The sequence below is a fragment of the Amphiprion ocellaris genome, chromosome 12 (genome assembly GCF_022539595.1).
Source record: "Amphiprion ocellaris isolate individual 3 ecotype Okinawa chromosome 12, ASM2253959v1, whole genome shotgun sequence".
Taxonomy (NCBI): domain Eukaryota; kingdom Metazoa; phylum Chordata; class Actinopteri; family Pomacentridae; genus Amphiprion; species Amphiprion ocellaris.
In genome coordinates this window covers 22,489,595-22,516,233 of record NC_072777.1, presented here as the reverse complement: position 1 = coordinate 22,516,233, position 26,639 = coordinate 22,489,595, and the positions used below count along the sequence as shown (strand labels likewise).

The following is a 26,639-nucleotide window of genomic DNA, read 5'->3' as shown; positions in this document are numbered from 1 at the left end:
GTCAGGGAACTTGAAATAAAGTTCATCTATTATTTTAGAGGCCGGAGTTAGAATAGTTGGATTTCTGGATATTTGATCAAAACAGGTTATATAGATTATATTCCAAACACAAAATGTGATGCTTATAGCTTTTTAAATTGAAATGGGGATACGACACCATTGACAGGTGATGAAAATGAAGCAAAACAAAAAATAAAAAAATGTATTCTTGAAAAAAAAAAAAATCTCCAAAATAACACTATTTGTCAGTGTAAAAGCAGAAAAAATCATTTGATTTTGAACTTTCTCACAGTCCTTGAACTACTCATCTTTGATGTGCCATTTGTTCGGAAAAATTAATGCAATCTAAGCTTTAAATCTGTTTTTCCCCATCAAAAATCACCCTATTTTACATGTGTTTGTGACCAATAGTCACATATCAGAAATCAGGGTCTTTTTGGATCAAAATTTTATTTTTATTTTGTCTTTCATTTATGATTTATGACGTCATAACTGAATGTTACTACACACACAAAAATAATTCATTTCTCTCTACCTCTAGTCATGGTTGTATTGTTTCCATAGAGTTGCAGGAAAAATGAGTCCAGAGTGACATTTCTGAAGCCCCAGAAGGAGTACTGCAAATGTTGCATATTTTACCTTTAACAAGATCATAAACTGCTATAAGTGTAAATAAGAGGTGAATAGAGGAGTCTAAACTATTTGTCAGTCTTCACCCAGTTACTGTTGCCATTGAGAAAAGAAATGAATGTGCAAGACTGTGCAAAAGACACTGTTTAGATTTGCAGTTTCATAGAGGAGGCGTCTGATCAAAACCAAATTCATTCTGCAGCATGACGAACCCAAACACTCCATAATCCTGCAACATGATCTCATGTCATCATAGAGTCAGTGTGAATAAAGAGACACTGAGAGAGCACTTAGAACAACTTACCAAATACCTTGAAAAGTAAATGTACCAGCGCTTGAGGGCAGTTTTAAAGGAAATGAACACTCACAGCAAACATTAATCTCATTTAGGTTATCCAGTTTGCTGCACTTTGCATGATGATAAGTGACAAATAGAAAATATTCACGCCATTAGTCCTGAAAACATTTTACTGTCTGAAACACTAGCACAGACCTTTTTGTTAGAAGATAAGATGAGATGTACTTTATCGTCCCTGAGGGGAAGTTTGTCTCCGGTACGAGCGCCACACACAGCTGCACACAAAGGTAATTACATGATGTACACAACACAGGAAAGACACACACAATAGACAAATACACAACAGTAGGTACATGAACATGTTAAAATATTAAAATCAAATAGAACAAAATGAATAGTGCTACACGTTTAAGATGTTATTAAACAATTTGATGTACAACTGAGGGAGACTTTAGCCATTTATTGTACAGACACTTGAAGGGAGACGGGACATTAAAGGGGGAACAACATGCACCGAATTCGTAGATTCAGGATTCGTCGCCTCAGAACATGGAGCTCCTGATCGACCAGGTGAGCTACCTTGGGGCCCCTTCACACGATTGCTTTGATCAGCATGAAGCTGGAGACGGTTGCTTTTGCATTCAGTGCCTTACAGTGTCTTCAAAAGAAGTTCAGACCCAGAATATCAAATACAAGACGTGTCCCTCAGTAGAGTCTGAGCTCGTCTGATCACAGCTCTCATAGATGTAGTGGAAGGATGGTTTCATTGCTGTGTTCAACATGTTGACCACTGAAATCTGATCAAATCTTTATTATTGGCAACAAAAATGCAAATATAAAAGAAAAAAGAAGTTGATATTGAAAAATCTGGGATAACAGTATAATTTGCCTGGTATATCTACTGGTAATAAAGCACTGAGGTCTCAGTGTGATATAAACAACAAATTCTGTAAAAAAAAAAAAACAAATATTCAGCACTCCTTGGCACAATTGAGAGGCAATCAGGGACTCAGCTGCGACCAACAATCATGTGCCAAAAATTTGGGGATTTTTTTGGGCTGAACTGCAGGCTGTGTTTATACAAAGCAGACAGGAGGCAAGTTTGGAAACAAAGTAAAAATCTAATCTTTCTTATTTGTCACAAAAACGCAAATATTAAGGAAAAAGAAGCGGATATCAAAAAATCTGGGTTAAGGGTTTCACTTGCATGATCTATCCACTGGTGATAAAGCACTGAAACTTGTCTTTCAGTGTGGTATAAAGAATGCATTCGGTAAAAAACAAACATTCTGTGCTCCTTCGCACAATTGAGAGGCAATCAGTGATTCAGCTGCGACCAAGCAATCGGCAAATTTAGAGATTTTTTTGGTCTGAACTGCAGGCTGTGTTTACACAAAGCAGACAAGTTTGGAAACAAAGTGAAAACCTAATCAAATCTTTCTTAATCAAATCAAGTCAAATCCAGCCTTATTGTCATTTTGGTGTGCATACAGCAGCAGTGCAGGCAAGATGACAGAGCGTTTCTCCAGGATCCAATAACAATCAAGCAGTTAAGCTAAGATGCCAACACTGAAGCAGTCACACATCCACCCACCCTTCATCACAAGAATGCAAATACTAAAGAAAAAGAAGCTGATAGTAAAAAATCTTGGTTAATGATATTACTTGCACAGTCTATCCACTGGCGATAAGGCACTGAGGCTTGTGCTGAAGTGCGATACAAAAGCAGTCTGAGGGAGTCCTACCTGCATCCTGGGAGTTTAGCACCTCCAGTGCGTGCATCATGGCACTGGCAAATACGTTGGCGTCCTCCTTGCTGCCAAAGTTGAGGCCGTAGACCTGCCGGGCATCGCGCCACTGGTGGAAGGTCTGCGTGGCCTGGTTGTACTTCAGCCCCTTGGGAATGGCACAGTTTATCACCACCTGATGGATGAGACAGGAAACATTTGCCACAATTCCACATAAATGCCAAGTGAATCTGTAGCAATACTTTTAGATCGCCTCAAAAAAAACCAAAAAACATTGAGAACAAAGTGCAAATTTGGCTGGTCTCCATTATCCATTTTGAAATGAATAAAATGGACTGTGTGGCGTCGTCATAAGGTGGGTTTATAGGCTACATTATGCATGGCTGTAAAATTCAGAATCTGAAACAAAACCAAACACTAAAAAACTGCAAAGAAGAAAAAGAACTCAAACTATGTCTGTTTCCTGTATGAGAGAAAAATAGAGTGAAGTCTCCAGGGTTTTTTTTTTCCAATTAGGTGATTTTCGTGGTGTCTGGAGGCAAAGACAATGAAAGGAGAAGAAACAGCTGCATTTATTTTTTCAACAACTACCACAAGCGAGTCTACGAATATTTTTTTTTCAATTTTGCTGTTTCCACTTACTTATTTTCATGCAATATTTAAAAATGCACATAAAAGTCCATTATGGAAACATGGTTGGTGTTTAGAAAAGGGATGATTTGTGACCGAACCAGTAGACAAATGCCTTGCAAGCATAACCCAGTCCACCCACTATAGTTCTTTCTCTCAGGAGGCACCAGGAACATGTTGTCTGCTTGTTTCCTGTAGGGCTTAAACTGAGCTTAATCTGACAGAAAACAGTACTGTGAAATAGTTTTAGTGACAAGTTTCAAGGTTGTCCTGAGATTTATGGCTTAGCAGCGCAAACACAGACATAAAAACAGGAATTGTGGTCTCAATCTATCATTCTCGACTCCCCAAGTCCTGACAATAACTCTGTCTACCTGATGTTGAGCTCAAGAGCAGACAAAAACAGAGATAATTCAAAACAAACCGACAAACTCTTGAGTCTCATGCTATGTAAAATGTAATTTAACACAAAGTGACAACAAGGTGGTGCAATGGTTAGCACTGGAAGTTCTGCTGTTTGAACTTTCCTTGTGGAGTTTGCACGTCCTTCCTGTGCCCAGTTCTCCAGTTCCTTTGTTTTTTCGTCTTTTCGTTCGCCATGTAATGGACCTGCCAAGTGTGTTACCCACCTCTGGCCCAGTATCAGCTGAGACCCTCTGCAGGATAAAGCCAGTATAGCTAATGAATGGATGGGTGACAACACTGGGACAATGCAGCCTATTATGTAGTAAGAGGTCAGTTTTACCTGCTTGTAAAAATGTTTTATGATCCACTCATACTGTGTTCAAGGCGCTTTCGATGCTAACATCAGGGACTTTTAGTGTCTTGGGCGCACAGCCAAGCTACTCTTCTGTGAGTTATTGAGACGAATCAGGTGGTTCCCAAACTGACAACAACAAATTGTCCATCTCTAGACTTCTACTGTCCATCCTGCACATGCATAAGTCTTTTTAATTGAAGGATTTTAATCTGCTTCAGTGTATTTTTTTTTTTTGAAACACACAATATTTTGTGACTGTTCATTTGATACAGCTGAAATACCCCAAAAAGACGTGTAATGCGGTTTAATCTTATGATCAGTGCGTCGTCTCGTGTCGAAACTGATAAGAATTCAAAACATTTCCCAGCAGGGACCTGGTGGTTCAAAGCTTATCTTACTCTGTGGTTAGCAGAGATTTCTGGAACCTCCTGGTGAAAATTGGGGATTAAACTGTGCTGAGACAACTCCCCCCAAAAAGGTTAGATTTCCTCCAGAGGGCTCAATACTTATTTAGCCAATAAACAGCTCCGCAAGTCCTAATACCTGTAACCAATCTACTGGTTTATGGAAAACAAGGTGTAGAGCGAGTGCAGGCAAACTTTATTTTAACACGGAGAGAAATAATCTAGTGTCAGTTTCTGTGGTTATTATAATGTGTTGGTGGCAGGCGGGAAAGGAGTTATAATGTTGATGGACGGGGTAATACAACAAGCAGCAAGCAAATGTGAGAAGAAACTGAGTTCATGTAACTCTAGATGCTTATTGTAGATGGCAGTGAGTAAAACAAGCAAAGGAAATTTGCATCTTCAGGGTCTTTTCTGGCTCTGAATGGGCCTTTGGAGGGTTACTGTGCATGACAGTAAGTATGATCGATTCTTGTACAGTAAAGACAATGAGTCTATGCTACCTTACGTGACAAATCTGTGCATTTTCCTGCTACTTCTGGTAATTTGATAAACACAAATGTCTACTGTGGTTCAGGAAATGAAAAGGAAATGAAAGTCCAATAAAGAAAAGTGGTTAAAATTTGAATTGCCATCTTCATTCTAAATTACTATAATTTTGGTGCAGGTGGTATTCTTTGAGGTTAGCTAAAATCAATTTGAGGAGCCCCTTAAATTCCTGTATGCAGGACAAAAGCCCGATCTTATAACAACAGTACCACAATAACAAACAGTCTGAGGTGCAAATGAATCATTAAGGCAGCATTCACAAATATATGCAACAGAATTCAACGTTTCTCATTCATTCTTTTAATGGGGAGATATATATTATATGCCAATCTACATTATCGTGCATCCTGTCCAACACAAACAGACCAGTCCAGCCACTGACTTAAAATCTAAAATTCATTACTAACAAGAAATACTCTCTGGCAAGTGTAACTTTTAGTCCCGTGTTAGGAATTCATGATCAAAAGTAACCCAGTGATAACAAAAGCCTTGCCTCTGAATGGTCCAAGTTGCAGAATCCTTCATTAGATGCAGTAAAATTCACATGAGAACAGGGAAACAATGGGAAGAAGCTGTCTGGTGCAGTTGAACTAATTTTAACGACTGACTTTTTCTGAAGTTAAACTTGAAAGAAACACGTATCCTAAAATCCATACTACAATAAATGTGATCAGCGGCAGAATATTTCCACCTCTTTGGCCCACATATTTGGACATTTTTGTCTCATCTTTCACTGCAATATAAAGTTCTGCACTTCTGGGGAAACAACACAACCATTGCAAGAAGTAGAGTGAACTTAATAATGTCTTTTGTGCAGAACAACAAAGGTATATTGCCAGAAATCATAAAGACAGAAGGAAAGAAAGTAAAAACGTACTGATTATTTATTTTAAAGAAAATGAAAAAAACAGGAATCAACATGTACACTATTTTTCAAGTGTGAACAGGTGTTACCAAAACTGGAAATAAAATGGTAAAAATATTTCACTACTTAGATTTTTAATTTCTTTCCACATTTTTGTAATGTCTGGTCTGTGTAAAGAGAGCCTGCCTGCAGTTCAGCAAAAAAGTCCCTGATTTTTTTCTTATGTGCCTGTTGGCTGCAGCTGAGTCAACAATTGCTTCTCGGTTTAGCAGAGGAATGCAAAATGATTTAATTTTTTGTGAATTTTTAAATCAGACATATAGGAAAAACTGATTTTGATGAAATATTAAATTTTTAAGCTTGAATCTGGAGCTACAGAACTACACATCATGGACGATTAGTTCAAGGACTGTTGGAAAGTTTAAAATCTAATCATTTGTCCTGTGTTTACTAATTCTGGCTTTGATAAATGGTGTCATTTTGGTGATTTTTTTTCAGAAGATAGCATTCCTTTTAGCAGCTTTTGGCATTAAAAGAGTTAAAACAGATTGCAAAAAACACTGAAGAACAATTCCGGTTCTTTTGATTACTTCACTATGCTAAGTGGGAGTAAGAGATAATAAATATGCAGAAGGAATGTAGAGAGAGATGCAAATGGAGACTCAACCTGGAGTCAAACCTGGGATGTTACAGTTATGTGTCTAGACCACATGCTCCATTTAGTATCACAGCTCAGGTTTTTCCACCTCCTCACCCCTTGTCTTTATTAGCGACTAGCTTTTGGGTTGTTTGTGTTGCTCTCGTGCCCCCGGCTACTGTATTTGGCCATTATCTGCAGAGCGGCTTTTATCTGAGAATTCACCGAACGCCAGAGGAGACGAGAACGGAGGACGGATGTATCATGATTCATCCTCCTCCCTCCCGCAGCCTCGCCGGAGAACTCAGACAATGAGACAGAAAAAACTGAGGGATTGCTGAGGCGGCGTTCGCTGCCCCATGGGAGGGAATCACTCACATGCTGTCAACACAGTCTCATCGTGTCGTCGGGTGGTCCTCGTCTACTCATTAATATCTTCTGTCTCGACAGCCTCTTGGTAGATTGTGTGGTAACGTTTCTGCATTGATCAGAACTGAGGATGTACATGCAGCGCTCACCACTAAAGCTACACAGTGTGTTTGGGTAAAGCGGATATAGAGCAGCTGCACCTTGAAGCTTGAAAATACTATTTGCATTTTAAAGTCTGTTTGCTTCAGGAGGTTGTATTTGCAACTTAAAAAGTATGGAATCTGCCCAAACTTTTTGCACATACCTGTACCCAGAGCTGATGCTTGTGTGCTCTTGCGTTGTAGGAGCTTAGCAGCCAGCGAGATGTGCTTACAAGTACAGGATTAAGAGGAAAGTCCAGTCAAAAGAAGTTCAAGACAAAGGAACAAGGTCCAGCAGAGGGTCAGCTCGCATGTGTGCATACAAATACAAGTGATTGTGGTTTGCTCTGGTGTCTATTCTAGCTGCAGTAACATCTCACTTTCTTGTCAGTTTTCCTTCCAAAAATTTTGTTTCTTCGCACAACAGCAAACTTCTCACACAGTGTGAGGAAACGCTGTCTGTGTACTTTAACAAGCAGATGGTAACAAAACACACACTCATTTTTTTTTCTAAACTTTGCAACAGACTGGATGTGAGTCAGTTGCAAAGAGATGAAGCTGCAAATGTACAAAGATTCTCACAACATTTTATAAACTCCTGTACAGGAACTACAACATCAAGACCACCTGCTGGAAACAGGTCTGACCTGTCGTGGCATAGACACAGGACCTGTGGGGGTGACTGGTGGATCTTTTGGTTGGGTCATTGCCTTGTGCTCTTTGTTGTACTCCTCTTGAACGCAAAACAGTTAATTTTGGTGAATTTTTAAATCTGATATGATAAGAATAAGGTAATTTTGATAAAATATTACATATTTTAACTTAAATTTAGAATTACAGACCTATAGATCACAGATAATTACTTCAAGGACTGTCAGAAACCACAAAATCTAAAAATTTTCCATGTGCTTACTGTTACTGGCTCTTATAAATGCTGTCATTTTGGTGATTTTTTCATTTTTAAGGAGCGCTGAGGTGCATTTTCCTTTTGAGGGGGATGTGCTTGGTCTGCAAAAAAGTTTAGGTGGGGGATATGTGTCCAAGTAGCACCCCCATGATCACCAGATTAGAGATGTTGATGTGTAATTGTTTAAATTAAAAAAAAAAACTACACTAACAAATATAGCATAAGACAAAGGACATGCATGTCAGAAAATGTACTGTACATTAGCTGTACTACTTGGTTGTGCCACAAGGTGGATCCTCTTAATATGTAATGAGATTCTGCAGTTTGTCAGTGTTTAACACTTAAGTGACCGAAGCAGTTGCTTGCACTATGGGTAGTTCTCATGACAGTTCATGACAAAGTCTTCTGTGGTGATTAATGGCTTCCTTGCATATTGTAGATGAGTCCAAGTCCAATAGGGCAATGTTCCAAAAGCTGAGTGGTCTTGGTACCTGAGGCTCTTCTTCAGCAAATGGCATGCATCCGTCAGCATATTGAGTTATATTCACTGGACTTCATTCGTTTTAGGGCTGGCTCGAATACCAGTTTCGGTGCCGAATATAGGATCGGTGCATATCATATATCATAACGTCTGACGTCGGGCAAATTGATGAGACGAATACCGATCACGCGACAATGGGGGGATCCGAATATTTGGATCTCAAAATAAATATCTGGATACCACCGTCTCGACCGAATATTCAGGTCCAGCCCTAATTCGTTTAAATGATTTATTGATTTTTGACCAGTACTGCTGTTGACCATTGTTTAAGAAAACTGTTATAAATCTGCAGCCTATACAAAGTGTTTAGTTAAGTAGAAATTGCTAAGTATATCAAGTCATACATGAAACCAGTTGAAAACCTTGCATGTACAGGTTTAACTCTGTCTCGTCCACTGACCTGATGATCCTGGATCTTGCGTCCCACCACACGGAAAGCGTTGTTGCCCGTATGGTGGTAAATGTGGACTCTGCTGAAGCCCGTGGAGCCGCCGGCTGGGACCCACTTCTTGTTGGCATCGTCGTACACCATGACAGCGGCTCGCGCCTGGCAGATACTCTGTTCACTGCAGGGAGACGAGACACAAAGACAGAAAATCACTATACGTATTTTACTAACAGAAAATCCCTCCCAGAAAACACAGTGTACTTTGGTTTACTGAGCAGCACTCGGAGCCAGTTAACAGTCGTTGATTTTTCCTGTTCTTCGTCCTTTGTTTTCTCCTTTGAAATAAGCCTTTCCGACAGAACGCATGTTGTATAAAAGCCGTAACAGCCTGAAGAATGTTCTGAACTGCAGCTTTATGGTCATGCAACAGGTATGTGGACAAGCCGACTGAGAGCTCCACTAAAGTTGCTGCTGTAATTAAAAAGACAGGGCAGCGTCTTTCCTCCGGTCAGCATGACCCTGCTACACACAAAAAAAGACAAACTGTAAAATGAAGGCCAATTAGTTTAACTACTGCAACATATTTCAGTGTCCCCTGCTACTCCAAAGGCCACAACCCGACCAACAGAATCTTCTATTTCATTTTTAATGACACTATTACTGGCAAATGCACATTTATTTGGAAACCATGGTGGCTTTTACTCTCAACTGAATCTTCTCCAAGTCTTTCTGAGAAAAGAAATTAAGTTTGCGGTGGTATTTTATCATGTTATCTGCGTCGCCACTGTGTTTGTGTGTCTTGTTTCAATCACGGTGAACACTGCCTCTGTAATGAAACACAGCACTCTGGGTCAACTAAACTAGTCATAATCATATTGTGTCTCATCGCTGCTGTGACTGATCAGTCTGAATAACAACCACAAACTGAAGTGGATTCATCTCAAATCTCAGCTCCTCAGATCCTTCCGGGTTCCTCAGTGACATTTTAAAAATCATCCAGTGTAGAATTTGCTTACAACACCACACACACACACACACACACACACACACACACACACACACACACACACACACACACACACACACACACACACACACACAGAACAACTCAATAGCTGAGTGGTTACAACACACAACAAATGGCACTGAGCAGTCGGCCTCAGGTTCATTTACCTAACGTTATAAAAACAGTACATGCACAAGAGTGAAAAATTAAAAGTGAGGAAGAGACAGATGGGAGATGAATAGGTGGAACCTCAAGACAACACAGAGAGAAGAATCACTTCTGGCATTTTTGTAGCTGCACCTGCCGCCACGACTAATCTAAAGGTCAGTAACCATCCTGTACTCAGCACCTGAGTTTTCTTACACTGAACAGTTTCTTTTTCTCTCATTTACTCCCTATTGAATACACTGTGTTTTTTATTTTATTTATCTCATTTTATTATAAAGGTCTTATTCAGTTATTTTCTAGTGAATAGATTCTTTTTGTTGATTTAGTTTTGGTCAACTGGTAAAATGTTTAAACCATCAGTTTAAAAAATAGTCAAATCTATTATATATATATATTATCTAAAATAATGACTGTACGCATCACTAAATTATTGCCCTTACACAGAATTTGGCGACATGATTACAATAGGGGATCCAGCACTTCTGTGTCTGGTGTTTAACCCTCTGAACCCCAAATCCTCTTACAGGTCTGAAAAACATCACCAAAATTACACCATTTATCAGAGCAAAAAACTGTAAAAACAGAAATAATCATTCGATTTTCAACTTTTCAACAGTTCTTGTACTACTTATTTGCGACGTGCTGTTTCGTCATTAAAATTAACCAAATCTAAGCTTAAGCTCATGATATTTCTGCAAAATTCCTTTCTCCTACATGACACATTCAAAATTTGCCAAAAAATGAATTTACTATAACCAAATGATGCTCCTCACCCCAACTGTGAAGTCATTAGTGACTCAGCTTCAACCAACAGTCACGTGACCAAAATTCATGGGCTTTTGGTTGAACTGCAGGCAGTGTTTACAGAGCAGATAGGAGGCAAATATGGAAACCAATTAAAAATGCATTACCAGTAATGAACTATCAATAGTACACAGTTGAGACTTGTTTCCAAATATTGGTAAGACTTGTGATCACTTTGAAAAATGTTGTACTTTATGTTCAGAGTAAAATTGTGACTCCAGTGGTTTATGATTGCACTTCCATATAGTTGGAGGACACATGAGACAAATTTTTTAAATGGTCAAACACTGCAAAAGCAGTAGAAGCTTAGTTCTACATTTCCCATCATGCCAATAGCACCAGTTCTTCAATCTGAGATAATGCTGATGACAACTTCATCACCTTTTCCAGAGCCAGTAAGGACAATAAACATTCTTTTACAGGCTTTGCAATGTTTGAAAAACTATGTAACGTGCTGTCACGTACCTCTGTGAGCACTGGACAGAGCATCTCCTACGACTATTACATATAACAGACAATGACAGAGTGGGACTCTGGTGAGAGAAGAGCACCTCAGTGACAGACATTTCTGTATGTCGCTGCCATCATTCACAATATGAATACAACTAAAGAAGGAGACAGAAACAGAAGGAGGAGAGATTGAGAAGCAGAAAGTGTAAAAATGGAGCAAGTGACAGGTGTAAATTGCTTGGGGAAATGGAAAAAAAAGTGTAAAAAGGGAGTGAAAAGAGCCAGGAGGGTAAAGTGATGAGAGGAGGACAGATCCACTTCCTCTGAGACACACACCCTGTGTTTTTTAAAGTGTATGTGTCGAAGTTAGAAGTGCATGAAAATGGAGACTCTGCACTGAGAAGTAAAACACTTTCCTGAATGTCAAGCGTGAACAGGTTAGACACACGGCAGCAAACGGTCTCCTGCACGTGCCGAAACTACTTAACATGCAACTCACTATGGGTTTGAAATAACTTGCTGCAGAAAAGAAAACAGAATCTTCTCGAGACAACTCTGAAACATGCATCCCCTGAGTGCATTGTGTTCTTACAAGTGCAAACTCAAGGACACACATTAAGAGCATGTATTCGTATGCACACCTCCGTTTCACAATAACTTTCACACCTCTGCTAACGTGCTTCAACATGGCAACAGAAGCCGCACTGTGTTAACACTCTGCAGCAGCTGATGAACATACAATATGACTGAATCTCAATTTTTTTCCCTTAAAATCACAAATCTCCCCCAAGCTGTGCTGAAAGTTACCACCTTAGTCCTTATCTTCCATCTGACTGGGAGCCAAAACAAACCAGAGCTGGTAATAGGGAGGAAAAGGGAAATGAAGGTAGAATAATTAATTCATGACTTGCTGCCCTGGCTGAGGATTTCTATATACTCTACAGGCAAATTATTAAACCTAACGTCTCTATTATACCAGGCGAATGGAACCAGATCCACTGATTTTCCCCAGAGCAGCTGCTACAGTGGTTACACATGAAGTTGTAGTGGAGGAAAATTCCCACTGTTTTATGCATATTGTACATAACAGAGTTTCCAGACCACACACGTCTTTAAAATTTAAGGTTTGCATCATTGTACGGAGTCAAATGTACATGTAATATGTGTAAGAAAACACTAAGATTTAGGGGGAAAGCAGACAAAAGTGAAAGAATTTTTGTTTTCACTGTTTGTTTGTCGAAGTGAAAGCTGTGAGTTTTCCACTTGGGCTGCACACTCAGACTCAGTGACATTTTCATACAAACTAGTAAATCAAACAGGGTCAGTACATGTAGCCACTATCAGCAGGCACTTAGGTTTGAAAAAGTTGTGTAATGTGCTTAATGAGTTTGTCAGTGGAAGGCGAGTAGTTCATAGTATGGTTCAAGCACTGGTTTTGTCAACCAGTTGGAGCAAACACACTGTACAACCTCACGGAGGAATAACAACAAGGCTTTTCTCTTTAATGTAATATAAGCACATCTATAAGGTTTGTTTACTTAATGGTCATTTAACTTGGAATTTATAGATTTCATTTCAGAGAAGCTAAGAACTTGTAAAGATGATGACTTTAAATCTTGTAACTTTAAAAGCTAAATCAATGCAGAGTGGGGAGGTCACTTAACTAACAAAGGCTACATTCACACTGATAATTTCTGTTTTAAAAACACAACTTTTACACACTACTTCAGGACTTCTAAAACAGAGACTTTTGGAAATTGTTTAGCATGTTTTAGTATTGAAACTCCAGTATTCAATCTAATTCGGGATAGGTAGAAACAGCGTTTTGGAAATGATGATGCAGACACACAGGCTCACTTTCTGATTGGGTTTTGCTGTCACTATGTTGGTTCCCTGATTTGTGAGACTCTTATCACATGCTGTTTTCGAAAGGAAAGCAAAGACATCAGCCTTCCATTTAGTTGACCAAAGACAACAAATCCAACAAACCCATCATCTTTTCTTATTCTCTACAAGTTATGCAACAAACCCTCTGCTTCTTCTTTACACAGGCATGCAAAATCCCAGTGCAAGCAAATGGACATTTAATATGAGCATACAGGTACTTTAGTATGGGCCAAGACTATACATTAAACATTATTAAAACACTTACCAAGGTTATGAAGAAACAAGACTATAATATAACCAGATGTCTCTGTGTGCACTGTTTGAAAGTTCAAACTCTTCAAAAAAAAAAAAAAAAAACTCTATTTGTTGTAATTTGAACGAAGCAGACACGATGGAAACTTGCTGTGTCTCTAAAACACGTTAAGTTAAATTAAACAGTGCAAACTAAGCTCTCGAATTCTGTCTACACTTACAAAAAGCCATTGGTTCCTGCCTAGGTTCAGTTAATGAATTTTACACTTTTAGGCTGAACCAGTTCACAACGGTTTGACCTCCGCAACATTAAAATCTAAAGTTAGGCAGCTTCCACAATGCTATGATATACATAAACTAGGGCTTCGACCAACCAGTCACATAAAATATGGTTAAAATGGGAACAAAATGTCAAACACAGCTTCTCAAAGCTAAAAGTGATTGATTTGCCTGACCAATAGTGTCTCATCTTAAAGAATAAATTGACCTTTTGGGAAATCCAGTTCTTTGCCTTCAAGCTAAAAGCTACATAAACAGACACTCGTATACTCGCATCGTATTATAGCCACCTACCAGTTAGCTTAGCTTAGCATAAAGACTGGAAACAGGGAAACACTTAGACTGTCTCTGCCCAGCTACACCCTCACTCTTCATATCTTCCATCTAGACATAAACAGAAATGTCTACACAGCAAGTTGTCATTTGTGTTTGCAGTAAACTTTTTGGCTTGTTGCTGATTATTTATCACCTCTGCAGAGACCAAAACACAGTTTCTCTTTTATTTCCGTGCCTTCAAAACTGCACACTGACTTTCTACAAGCTGCATAGATGCTGATGAACGTGTGTGTGCAGCAAACGTAAGGAAAAACTCTTTAAAGGAGCTTCAGTCTGTCTGATTTTACATCCCAGAACCTCCTCTGCAGACTGATGTGGGGCTGAGTGGCTCTGATTGCATGTAGCCATTCAAAAGAGGGGAGCACTTTAAACAATCATATCCCAGTGGTAAAAAATAATGATTGCGTTGCTGCATGCTTTGTTGATTGTGGTCACTTGGTTTGGTCAGATGGGATGTCAGCGTGCTCTCATAGCATGGAACAAACTGAAGTTTAGGACCATTGAGGAGACCACATCCTTCGTCTGCAGTAGTTTCAGTCACAAACTCGCACCACCCTGCGTCCCTGAGCAGTACTTGTGCATTTTTGTGTGGTGAACGTACAGCGGTTTGCATGTGTGGAGGGTGATTAGAAGTGCGTGATTCGGCTGAAGGCCCCCGACGCTCCACTTCCCTGTAACCGCTGTGAGCTAAAGAGCCGGAGGAACTCAAAGTGTGGTGAGAGGAAGAAAATGTGGAAACTAAAAGGACAAAAAAACAACATGAGACATGAAGAGAAAATCCCCTTAAAACATATCTGTGGAGCTGAGAGGGAAGCAGACACGACACAGCTGCTTTTCCCTTTTTGGTCCCATCTCTGTTACAGAACCACTGTGACATTTAGACTTTTTTCCCTGAGTCAGACAAGAAAAGAAACTGTAATTCTGTTTCATTTACATTAATGGGCACGTCATTAACATTCCTCAATGGGATTAGCGTGTACATGAGTCACCCTTTGTCTTTGCAGCTGCGGTTACAGTAAAACGTGGATTCCCTCTTGACATTTCGCAGCTTTGACTGGTGTAATCTTGTCCTGTTGACCCTCCTCATCTAGTTGTTAACCCTTCCACTAAACTCATCAGCTTCCCCTCTTCCCGTGTTTCCCTCCACCATGCCAGAACTACTACACATTCTGCATCTGTATGGTTTCAGAAATAATCTTTTTTCTTCTTATACTTTGGGGTTCTCTCCATTTTCCCCAAAAGGCTCACAGCTCAGGTCACCCAACAAAAAATGTGTCAAATTTCTGAGCTGTATATGAATCGTCTGCAGGCCGGTTAGAAAGGCATGTTACAAAATTGTACAGATTATTAGAGCAGGAAACTGTACAAACAGAAAATAGAGCCGAATTTTTCACCTTTCCGATGGTTCTTAAACACCTCATCTGTGACGAGCCATTCCTTTGGGAAAATTAACAAATTCTAAACTTAAAATTTAGACCTTTAATTCAAATTACATCCTAAATGTCTTATTTTCTAATTCTGTGCTTCTCTGCGCAGCCCTGAATTTAACAGTGACTCAGCTGAAACCAGCAATCATAAAGCAAAACTTTTCAGCTCAACTGCAAGCTGTCTATAGAACAAATTAGAAATGCAAGTATTTGAATATGTATGGTATGTAGAGCTCCCATTTTTTCGACTACGGATTAATACCTGTGAGGACTTGATGTTGGAAAAATAACTTTTGTTGTTTCTTTTTTAAAATTATTTATGGCATTATAACTTTGTTATATTGCACAAAAGACCCCTTTGAGTTCTCTCTGCTTCTAGTTATGGTTTCCATAGAGGTGCAGTACTTTATATTGAAATGAAAAGCAGTGAGTAAAAATATGACAGCAGATGATGTCCAGAACAGAGCAACCACTTATCTGAGCAAGAAACTGTAAGAACAGAAAATATCATCAGATGTTCACAATTCCGATGGTCCCTCAACTCCACATCTGTGACGCCGTTACTTCAAGAAAATTAAATAAATCCATCCTCAAAATTTGGATATTTAATTAAACTAAATTCTATTCTTTTCTTATTTTTTTAATTCTGTGCTCCTCTGCACAACCCTGAAGTGAACAGTGACTCAGCTGAAACCAATAATCACAAAGCAAATGTTTTTGACTTTTCAGATGAACTGCAGGCTGTGTACAGAACAAATTAGAAATGTGAGTAGTTAGTTACATATAGTATGCAATTCTATCATTTTTTTCAAGCATTTGTAACACCTGGGGGTACTATGAAAAATGTTGTACAAGTTGATTCAAGGTTTGTGCAATTTTTGTAAAATAAGCAATCAAATAAATGTAACTTTTGTTGTTTTTTTATGATTTATGGCATTGAAACTGAGTCATACTGGGTAAAAGACATTTTTAAGTTCAGTCTCCTTCTAGTCCTGGTTGTGCTGTTTAAACAGAGGTGCAGGTCTTTATATTGCAGCCAAAATGAGTCCACAGTCAGTAAAACTGTGAGCACAAAACGACCAGAAACTGCTTGGAGTTCAGAGAGTTAAGTCCAACTGCATTATGTCAAACACATAATACTTTGAAGGTCTTCATAGACTCGTCACACTTCTATGAGGCCGTTATTTTCCAGTTAAAAGGTCTCTAACAGAGCGGAAGGACACTCAGACACACATTCAGAGGACAAATGCGCAGATCTGACGAGAATAGGACCGGAGAACGGGAGAGGAGATGAGAATATTTTCATCTCCTTCATTAATGTTAATGAAGCTCTGAGTAAAGAACGGTTCTGACATCAAAGAGGAATGGAGCGGCTCCGGGGGGCTTCACCGCCGTGATGTCACATCCTGCCGGGGGTGGAGGATGGGCGGAGGGTGCAGGAGAGAAACATGAAAATGGGAGAATAAATGTCGACAGATTCTACTTATAGTGTCTCAGGTGGTTCTGCAGGTTCTGTGAATCTGAGCCAATGAGAATCACTGATGAGGCTCCTTCTGGCTCCTGGTTGTTGAACTAATCGATTACATGATTGATCAGTTTGGACCACAGCATGACTAAAAGTTCTCATTACCTGCTTGTTATTTTGCTACAGCATCATTCAGACAGATAAATCGTGGATCCTCATTTACATCCCCTGAACGCACCTTAACACTGCATCATACTACGGCTGGAAATTGTGACTAATTTCACTGCTTATAGGCCAAAATTATGTAACCAGCCCGACTGACTCGTCTAAAAATAGAAACAAACCAAAAAGGGGTAACTGAAATCTTATTCAACGTCTCTGCCAAACACAGTCGGACAAAACCAGGGGATGAATAACGAATTCATTCTTGTCATGCCAGCCTCACTGCTCCTTCTGCATATGTGGAGAATCGCTGTGGTATCACTGTGTTAAATCTTGTCACGGAGCAGACCAGACGCTGCCGGTTTCCTCCATACACGACATGATCTCATTAGATTTTACCGTAGATTGCTTAATATATTTGTTTAGAAATGAGGGGAAACTCATTTTCATCTTGCGTGTGCCAGTGAATTCATTATCTTAATTAGTGGCCTCAGTAGCATAACTGATCATCTCGACGTACAGAAATGATGGCAGCAGCTTGTTTTCTACTTGTTTTATGGACGTTGCAAATATTTTGTACTGAACATGCTGTTCAGAATGTAATAAAGGCTCCACGCTTAGATTGATGCAGAAGCTTCATCTGCCGGGCGACGGCTTCATGCTGCTGTAATATGTGACAGTAGCACTACCTTCATATGGCTTTGAGCTAAATACTAAGTATGCTAATATGCTAAAGTTTAGTAGGTACACTCTTGCATAAACCAAAGGATCTCTAATGTTGCTACATTTCATCCTGAGGGGGACTAATTTTGGTGGCATCCATCAAGTAGTTTCACTTAAAATCTCATTGTGGATGATTTAATACACTTTCATTTATGCATCTCCAGCCCAGTCTCCACAAAATTCTGTCCCTATACAACTGAACAGCATTTTGAATTGCACTTTGAGGAGGAAAAAGGTTGGTTTTGATTACATTTTTCACCTCAGACCTGATGGACAAGGGGGCCAGTTTGAAAAAGCCACAAAGTTTGCATTAGGAGATAGTAGGTGGAGACATAAGCCAGATTTTCCCCCAGAAGACAAGCGTTTGTGTCCTGTTATGGAGAATCATCATTCTCGGATTTTTCTGTCGCCATTTACTTTTGGTTTTCAGTCACTTTCTGTTCAGGTTGAGGCACCAAAACTGTTTACTGGTTATGTTTTGGAAAATGTCACGTTTTGGTGGACACTTTTGCACGTTAGAAGCTTGGTTACAGTTCAAGGTCTGTGAAGTTTAAAAAAACAACAATTCTTTCTGTTTTTACAGTTTCTGGTTCTGATAAATGGGGGTAAGTCAAATTCATGTGTTTTATACAAGGACTACCTAGATGTTTGTCTTTATATACAGCTGTTATCCTGTAGATGGATCTTCAGCTGGTGATTTTCTAGCAACAATGTAGTGTTTCCTCAGTCTTTCACCATATTTTCAGTCCTGCAGCCAGTCAAAGACAAAATCAAGAGCCTCTTGCCGTAAGTTTTACGTGAGAATCTGCTTTTGACAATGAAAATCTGAAACTGAAGACTTGTTTTTGTAATAACTAAGAATCTCATGCATTATCATCAAAAACTGTGTGTGCTGTGAGGGAATGGAGAGATTGAAAGGCTTCGCACCAAGATGACTTGGTTAGGGTGAGGAAAAATATCATGGTTTTGGCTACAATACAACCTGTTTACTACATATTTGAAGCTTTTCCTCCATTTTCTGGGTTACCAGGGTGACAAGTCCTGCCTCTACAATCCAGTCCAGCCCCATCTAAGACAACGCTGATTGGCTAAAAAGCAGCAACAGTGAAATAAATGGCATCGACAGACTGATTATACACATATTTGTTAATTCTTACAAACATAATCCAACAGAAAACGGTTTAGTTTTATAGGAATGTAATTTTGTGTAGACCACAAGTCCGATTGCAATCTGTTGTGATTTTGTGAGTTATATGACATTTATGGTTTGCAGGTCCAGCGGTTGGTAAAAAATGTATCTTGCAATTGCCAAAAACACCACGAAAAGAAGATCTTGTGCACTTCAGTGGTTTAGTAGCACCAACTGAAATTTAATCCAGTAACAACCATCCATAAACCTGCACAAACACTTGAATGAATCATATTCGAGACTCACTAGCAAGTCTCAGGTTTTGTCGTCTTTTGCGGCTCTAACTGATGCTGCTTTCTTTCCCATGCAGTTAGGATTTTTGCATGTTGTCTGTTATTTAATCAGAAGACTACATGCAGTAACTTGTCCTACTTTAAAACCGTTCTGATACCCGAGAACAGAAACATATTTACCTCATCTACAGTTACAATCTGATGAACCAAAACCAACCAACGTCATGTAACAAGCTGCGGAACGAGTTTACACAGTTCCTTGTATTTTTTTGAGTTGTCGATCGCTTTGATTAAAGCCCTTGTTTCCTTGACTAATTTTCCAAGTTACAGCTATGAGGATCATTACATTAAACTTGCATTGGTATTTTCTGGCCTTAACAGATGTAAAATCATTACAACTGTGAACATTTAACCGCTTACAGTCACTCAATCAGCTCTCAAAACAGAAAATCTAACAAAAAGGTGCCACAGCTACACAGTTCTTTGATTAACAGATTCATTAATAAGATGACTCACATCAGAGGAATACTTTCTTTCTCTGCTCTCTAAAATGCCTTCTTCAGTTTTGGCTCCAAACCAGCTGACAAGAAACTGACTCTCTGCTGTGAAAGGCCAGAGTCAGCTGTTTCCAAGCTGTGGGGAGGATGATAAATCCCGTGAAGCTGAAACTAAACTTGCAAGCTGAACCGTATAAATGTTAGGGAAAGCTCTTCCAAGCTCGGGTGTGGAACCCAGAGGGAGTCCCCCGCTATGGAAATGCACAAGAGGGGAAGAATAAAAGAAAGAAAGAAAGAAAGAAAGAAAGAAAGAAAGGCAAAGAGGTACAGTGGGATTGAGGATGACCTGGAGGTTTGTTAAGGAATGAGAGCAGCTGGTTTTAGATGGAAGGAAGACTTCAGGATGGAGGAGCTCTGGGGAGCATCGCGGCTACATCTGCATCCTTCCTGTTCCTCGCTCTGCAACCATGACTTCAACATTCAGTCGCACTTTCTTTTTTTTCCCCACTCAGTTTCTAACTTGCTGTACCACTAACTTGCCTTCCCGCCGCCTTCCTCGAATCATTTTTTCCCCCCTCATCTGTCTCTTTCTCCCTCCTTTTCTCTCTCATTAATCAGCCTTCACTTTATGGTGTGGTGGAGTTTGCAGAGAGCTTCCAGCCCATATGGAAGTGATCAGGAGTGAACAGGGAGGAAGAGCTGAGGCCCCACAGACAAGAGAAAGTCCCCGTTCAGCCGCCACCTGCAGGTATTCGGCAAGCATTTGCTATCACAGTAAATTAAGACATTCCAAAGTGGGCTCAGGAGACTCCAAGAGGGTTTTAAATGGTTCCAAAGAACATTTGAATCATTTAATTTTAGAATTTTCAATACATGGCCACGTTGATAATGCAGTTTCTCCCAATGCGCACTAAAAGCAATGAGATTTGATAGAAATTACACCAAGGTTTAGGATAAAAATGTAACAAATTCATTGCTAGAACTTTTGAATCTCTTTAAGATGAACAGTTATGATTATTTTTTTCAATTAAGTTTGATTTTAGTCCAGTTAGCGGTTAACAGAGAAGGTGCAATTTGTCTATTTTTTGGCAATTCTTTAAATAAGACACAGAAAAAAGTGATTTTGATGCAATATCAGCATTCTAACCTTAGATTTGGTTAAGTCTTCTGACAGAACAGCACATCACAGATGAGTAGTGTTGCTCAAGAACCATTGGAAAGTTCAAAATGCAGCAGTTCTTTCTGTTTTTACAGTTTCAGGCCTTGAAGAATGGGGTTAAGCCAAATTCATGCTTTTGATACAAGGACTACCTACATGTTTCTCTATTCATAGCTATTCTCCTCTTAACTTTTTAGCAACAATATAATGTTTCCCCTCAGGCTTTCACCATGTTTTCATCTATAAAATCCAGTCAAGGACATAATCAAGAACCTCTTGGAGTAAGTTTGAGATGTTTAGCTACTTTTATCTATGATAATCTGAAATAAAAGAAGATTCAAAAATGACTAAGAATCTCAAAGATAAATCTGTCCGTTATCACCGAAAACTGTGTTCTGTGAGGGAATGGAAACAGGTTTAGCAACAGTAGCTAATATTTTGTAATTATTCAGCATTTCAGGCAACCAAGCAACGTTGTCCCAGAGCTGCTTTTTGCTCAGCACTTGAAAACACCACAGAGCTCATCATGGCAACAGAGCAGCTACAGACAGATCTCAGCTTTTAGAAAGAACATAATGTTCTCGTCAGACACAAGTTGCATGTTGCTATGAACAGATGCTTCAAGGACGGAGGAGGCTCCAGGCAAAATTATTCTCTGTACACGACATACTTTTCTTTCTTCAGAAAACATACACAAGTCCCTTCTTCTGACTCAACTCACAGATTCAACACAAACAGAACTCAAACTTCCACTATTTCCCACTGAGCCCTTGTAGAGCACATTTAAGCCACACTGAATATTGTGGATGATCATCAACACCACTGACCAAAGATCACCATGTAACTGTGGTTAGTGGTGGAAACACTTCAATCAGTACAAAAATGTTTCATTACAGGATAAAGATGATCACTCAGAACCACTCTGTACTAATTTCCAGTGACCCTTCCTGCAAAAGGGACTCGAATCATAGCAGGAAAATGTCATCTAGCTGTGTGAGAGCATCTGTGTTAGTTCTGTTTCTATATTCATTCAAGTCTTCAGTGTGATTTGGTACCAGGATGTCTTCTCACTCTCACAAATAAATGTCAGATACAAATAGTGCTGAGACATGAATTGCACTTGCATCATTATTGCAGCATCAACGTGCACAATAAACCCATCACTAAAGACTGAAATACAGTCACGCAGGCAGGAGACATGAGTGACTGCTGTAATTTACTCTCGGATTAGTTGGTGGCATTTTAGAAGAAGAAAAGAAAAGTGAGGAAAATGTGGAGAGAGGATTGACCGACAGATCGGACTTGTTTTTACAGTGCATCGCAGAGAAGCTCGATCCTGTTTAGGTATGTGCAATTTAGAGATCAAGTCAACACAACTTTTCCTGCTTCAAGTTCAAGAACTGACTGTTTCTTCGCTGCTTTTATACCGAACCCCCTGACAGGTGCTGCTGTAAAAAGAAAATCAATGCTAGTAACTTCATCCGTCAATGGTTTTAATGTTATGGCTGATCTGTAAGTGTATTAGTGTTTAATTGGTGTGTTCAATAATAATGAATTACAGTTATTAGATACTAGAATAAATGAGCTGTTCTGTTTTATGAGCGTATGGTCTGTTATTGTAAATGTTGTTCAGGTTGTTACTTTCATAGTTTTGCGAAATTCTGTCAAATAAAGTCTGCCAGAAATCCCACCACGTTAAGCAGCTAAAATCAACTTCTGCAACAGTTTCAGAAATTGTGAAGTGAAAGTTTAGTTAATATAAAAGCATCGCAAGTGTTCAACATGGATAACAGAAGCTCACATTTAGCTCTGCCCTTTTTTTATCATACAAATCGGGTAACTTTTGTTCTTTTTAAGCAATAAGCAGCAACTATTTCCTGATTTCACAGAACTAAGAGTAACCACAGAAACTGTTCATTTGATTCTAACTTTTATTAGTCTGAGAATTTTCAGTCTACAGAACTGGGCCAGGCCATAAGAGACTACAAATATAACTAATCAGTGTGTTCAGCAGACAACAGCTGATCACTGATAACTTACTGACTCGAGTGCAGCCACACTGTCTTTATAGAAGAACCACAAACTGAGCTGTCAACCAAGAAACAACGCTGTGTTTTGCAAAAAAAAAAAAAAAAAAAAAACAGATTAAGAAAGAGACGCTGGATAAGAGAAGAATATCCAGATGAGTGAACACAGGAACTTGTTCATTATTTGCACATGTAGAGCCGCATGTCTGCATGGAGATGACCTCCTCACACACACAAACACACAATATGTTTGAGCCATGAGAAAATACCCTCTGCTGCTCACAAGTGTGACTCATCCACTCTAGCAGATGGTGGGAGAGAAAAGAGAAGGACCAGAGTGTGGCATGACGGCAATAAAAACACCTGAAGTGTGACAAAGAAGCCATCACCATGAGGAGCTATAAATAACCTGCGCAAGGAGAGTGTGTGTCTACGTGTGTGTGATATGTCAGGTAGAGACACACACATTCCCTGCAGCCAGACAAACAGCAACATGCAGAAATGGAGCGATGACGATGATTCCCGGCTCCGTTTCACCGTCTGGCCAATAACTTGAGCCGGATTCAATAAGGAGTTACACTTGTCATTTATATTCGGTACAGTGCTTTATCAGTCACAGTCTCAAAGGGCTTCACGACACCCACGCTGCCAAACTGTGACTAGACTGACAGCCTACAACATTAAATTATCAATAAGAAGCCGGAGAAAAAGCTCATTAAGCAGCACTGAAATAGAGGAAAACCTCGGGAGGGCATCACAGGGGGATTTACGGCTGCTATTACGTCTGGTTTGAAGCCAAAATAATCGAAGACGCATTCTTAGCTAAGAATACAGATCCACATATGTGTCTGTAACTTTAATATATGTGTAACATTATGTATTGTGCAATTGAGAAATCAGATGCAATTGAACAGCTGTTTAACGGCACTGATCTTGTTTATCACGTGGAAAACTGTCGTATCCTCAAATCTGTTATTACTATGAAGTAGCTCTACTTGTTAGGGCTGCAACTAGCAATTATTTCCACTGATAATTGGTTGTTTTGTCTATAAAATGTCAAGTCTGTCGATCAGTGTTTCCCAAAAATTTAATTAACATCCTAAATGTCTTTTTTTTTGTCCATAACCCAAAGATATTCAGTTACCCTCATAGAAGACCAAAGAAATTAGAAAATGTTCATATTTAAAAAGCTGGAATTAGAAAATTTTGATTTTTTTTTAACCTTTAAAAAAATACTCAAACTGACTAATCGATTGCAAAAATAGTTGGCGAATAACTTGATAGTTGACAAACGGTTGATTACAGCTCTATTGGTAATTATTTTAAACATTAGAAACAGTAGTCAGAGCAGCTGGTGTGACATTACAAACTACATCTACAGGTAAAAAAAAGCCTGGTAAGTGTACATAAAGGGACAAAAACTGCTCTGGAACTGTTTTGTAATTCAATTTTTTATATCTACACATATCAGCAAGGACACAAGCCAGGAACAGGAACATGACTCTGTGCTGCTGTATTTTCTTTTTCAGCTCAGTAACAAAGTGTAATAAAGAAATCTGACATTCAGCTTAGAGAGATGAGAGTAAAAGAATAAAAACACACAAAAAAAAGAAAGGAGAAAATCTGACAGGAGACAGGCAGTGATTGGTGGAAGAGATGACCAGCAATCATTGAGGTGGAGGAAAACTTTAGCTTAGCTCTTTAAATTCCAAAACACACCAGCAGGTTTGAAATGCATAGAATTTTAGAAAAAATTGAAAATTACACCAATTATGATAGAAACAATAAACTGTCTTTGAACTAATCACCTGTAAAATGCCATGCGATCAGAATAGTTAACAAAACCTTAGCTCCAAATCATGATAGTTCATCAAAATCTCTTCATTTTGGACGTCAAATTTAAAATTTTGCCAAAAATAAACCGTTTATGCTAACTTGATTATACAAAAAAAAAACTAAAAAATTCTACACTCCTTGGCAAAACCATTACGCTATTCGTGACTAAGCTGCAACGAACACTCACATTACAAAAATGGAGACTTTACAGCTCAGCTGACATGAATTGCAAACTGTCGAATCCAGAGCAGACAGGAAACCCCCCAGTACTGGTAATGCCTGTTGGCAAAATACTGCACGTTGATTTTAGTTTATTTTTTTCAATTTTGTAAAATACATAAGCAAATAAATTCAACTTTTGATTTTTCTCTTTCATGATTTATGGCCTTATAACTTTGTTATACTGTGCAGAAGACATTTCTGAGTCCTCTCTACTTCTAGCCATGAATATTTTGTTTAATTCGAAGTGCAGGACTTGCACTGAAAAATAAGCCCACAGTGAGTAAAAATACCCCGAAACTGCTTGGGATTTAGAGGCTCAAAAGGGAAATGTAATACTATAATTACAGCAACTATTAGAAGAAAATATTAATGTCTATGTTTAGGATTTCAAATCAAAGAATTTACTATTGCTGCTACGTTACAACAATAGCACTGCCATGTTGTTCCCTAATTATTTCCTCGTCACCTAATGCAGGTCATTATGGTGTAAAACGTTGTTGCCCGCCAATTACCTGGACCATCAACTGGCCTATTCAAGCACCAGCCTTGTTTAATGAGCACTTGGGCCCTGATACACAGAATCCTCTTGAATTCAATTAGGCTTTGAGCAAGTCACTCACAGAAACCATTAGCTGACTGAAGAGGCAGATCCCCAGAGGAAGGATCCACAGGTGGCGCCCCCCCCTCCCCTCCTCATCTTTCATTAATGACCCCTTTTCAGCACCATGGCAACCAGCATCACTGTGATCACCCCCTGGAGAGCAGGGCGGGAATCCCTCAACGAGCCCGGCTGACCTTTCATTACATAAAATGGCCACACTTTGTCAAACGGGCTGCAAACAGCTCAAAGAATGGGTGCGAGACGCATTCGGCTGACTTTTACTGCCGACTGATTGGTTAGAACGCAGCAGGGAAGAGCAGAAGTCATTTCAAGGAGGAAAGGAGCTCCTGAGATAAAGAGACAAGCCTCTGGCTCAAAAGAGGAACCTAAGTAAATGAATGAAGAATAAGGAAGGAAGAAGAAAGACAGAGACACTTCAAGGGACACCTAATGTCAGCAAGAAATGACAAAATTTGGAAATTTTGCAAACTATTGCTAAAAAAGCTTACTTAAACCTTTCTAACATGATGTCTGTAAGTATATCCTTCACATAAAAGCTGCCACTATTTTTGCACTGACTAGGCTATCAACCGTCTTACAGATCAGTCAAGTGATCTAATCAATAAATTTCCCTCCACAAAAGCGAAATGACCATTTACCTTTAGTTCAATGCATTTTGATGGATTGTATGTCATTTTACAATGCAGGAGGGTACAAAATGTAAATGTCTAAAGCACACAAATGTAGGGTGGAAATAGCACATCCAATATGATAAAAATAAATACAGAAGAGTGCTTATTAGTTAAGTCAAAGCACAACTTCAAAAGAAATTCAAATTTCAATTAAATCTCGAAACAAAGTGACAAACTTCAGTCTGTATATTGAACCTATTGGGACATCAATGGGAAGCATGGAGCAGCTGAAGCAACTCTCATTTTCCTTATTGTGTAGCTGTTCTCTGACTTTGATAACAGGTTCAAACTCTTACCAAATATGTACAAATTCATAGCAGAGTCGTCATCTTTAACTCATGTGTACAGTGAGTTTGTT

At 39.1% G+C, this 26,639-nt stretch overlaps 1 protein-coding gene across 7 annotated transcripts in view; it reads right to left on the bottom strand.

The window, feature by feature from the left end:
• enah (ENAH actin regulator) overlaps positions 1 to 26,639 on the bottom strand; it is a 165,757-nt gene that overhangs the window by 72,984 nt on the left and 66,134 nt on the right. For all 7 annotated transcript variants that reach the window (XM_023292630.3, XM_035958316.2, XM_035958315.2 and 4 more), the window contains exons 2-3: positions 8,879 to 9,044; positions 2,674 to 2,851 (exon numbers count right to left, since the gene is read on the bottom strand). In XM_023292630.3, coding sequence (XP_023148398.2) covers positions 2,674 to 2,851; positions 8,879 to 9,044 — 344 coding nt within the window. The remainder of the gene's footprint in view (positions 1 to 2,673; positions 2,852 to 8,878; positions 9,045 to 26,639) is intronic.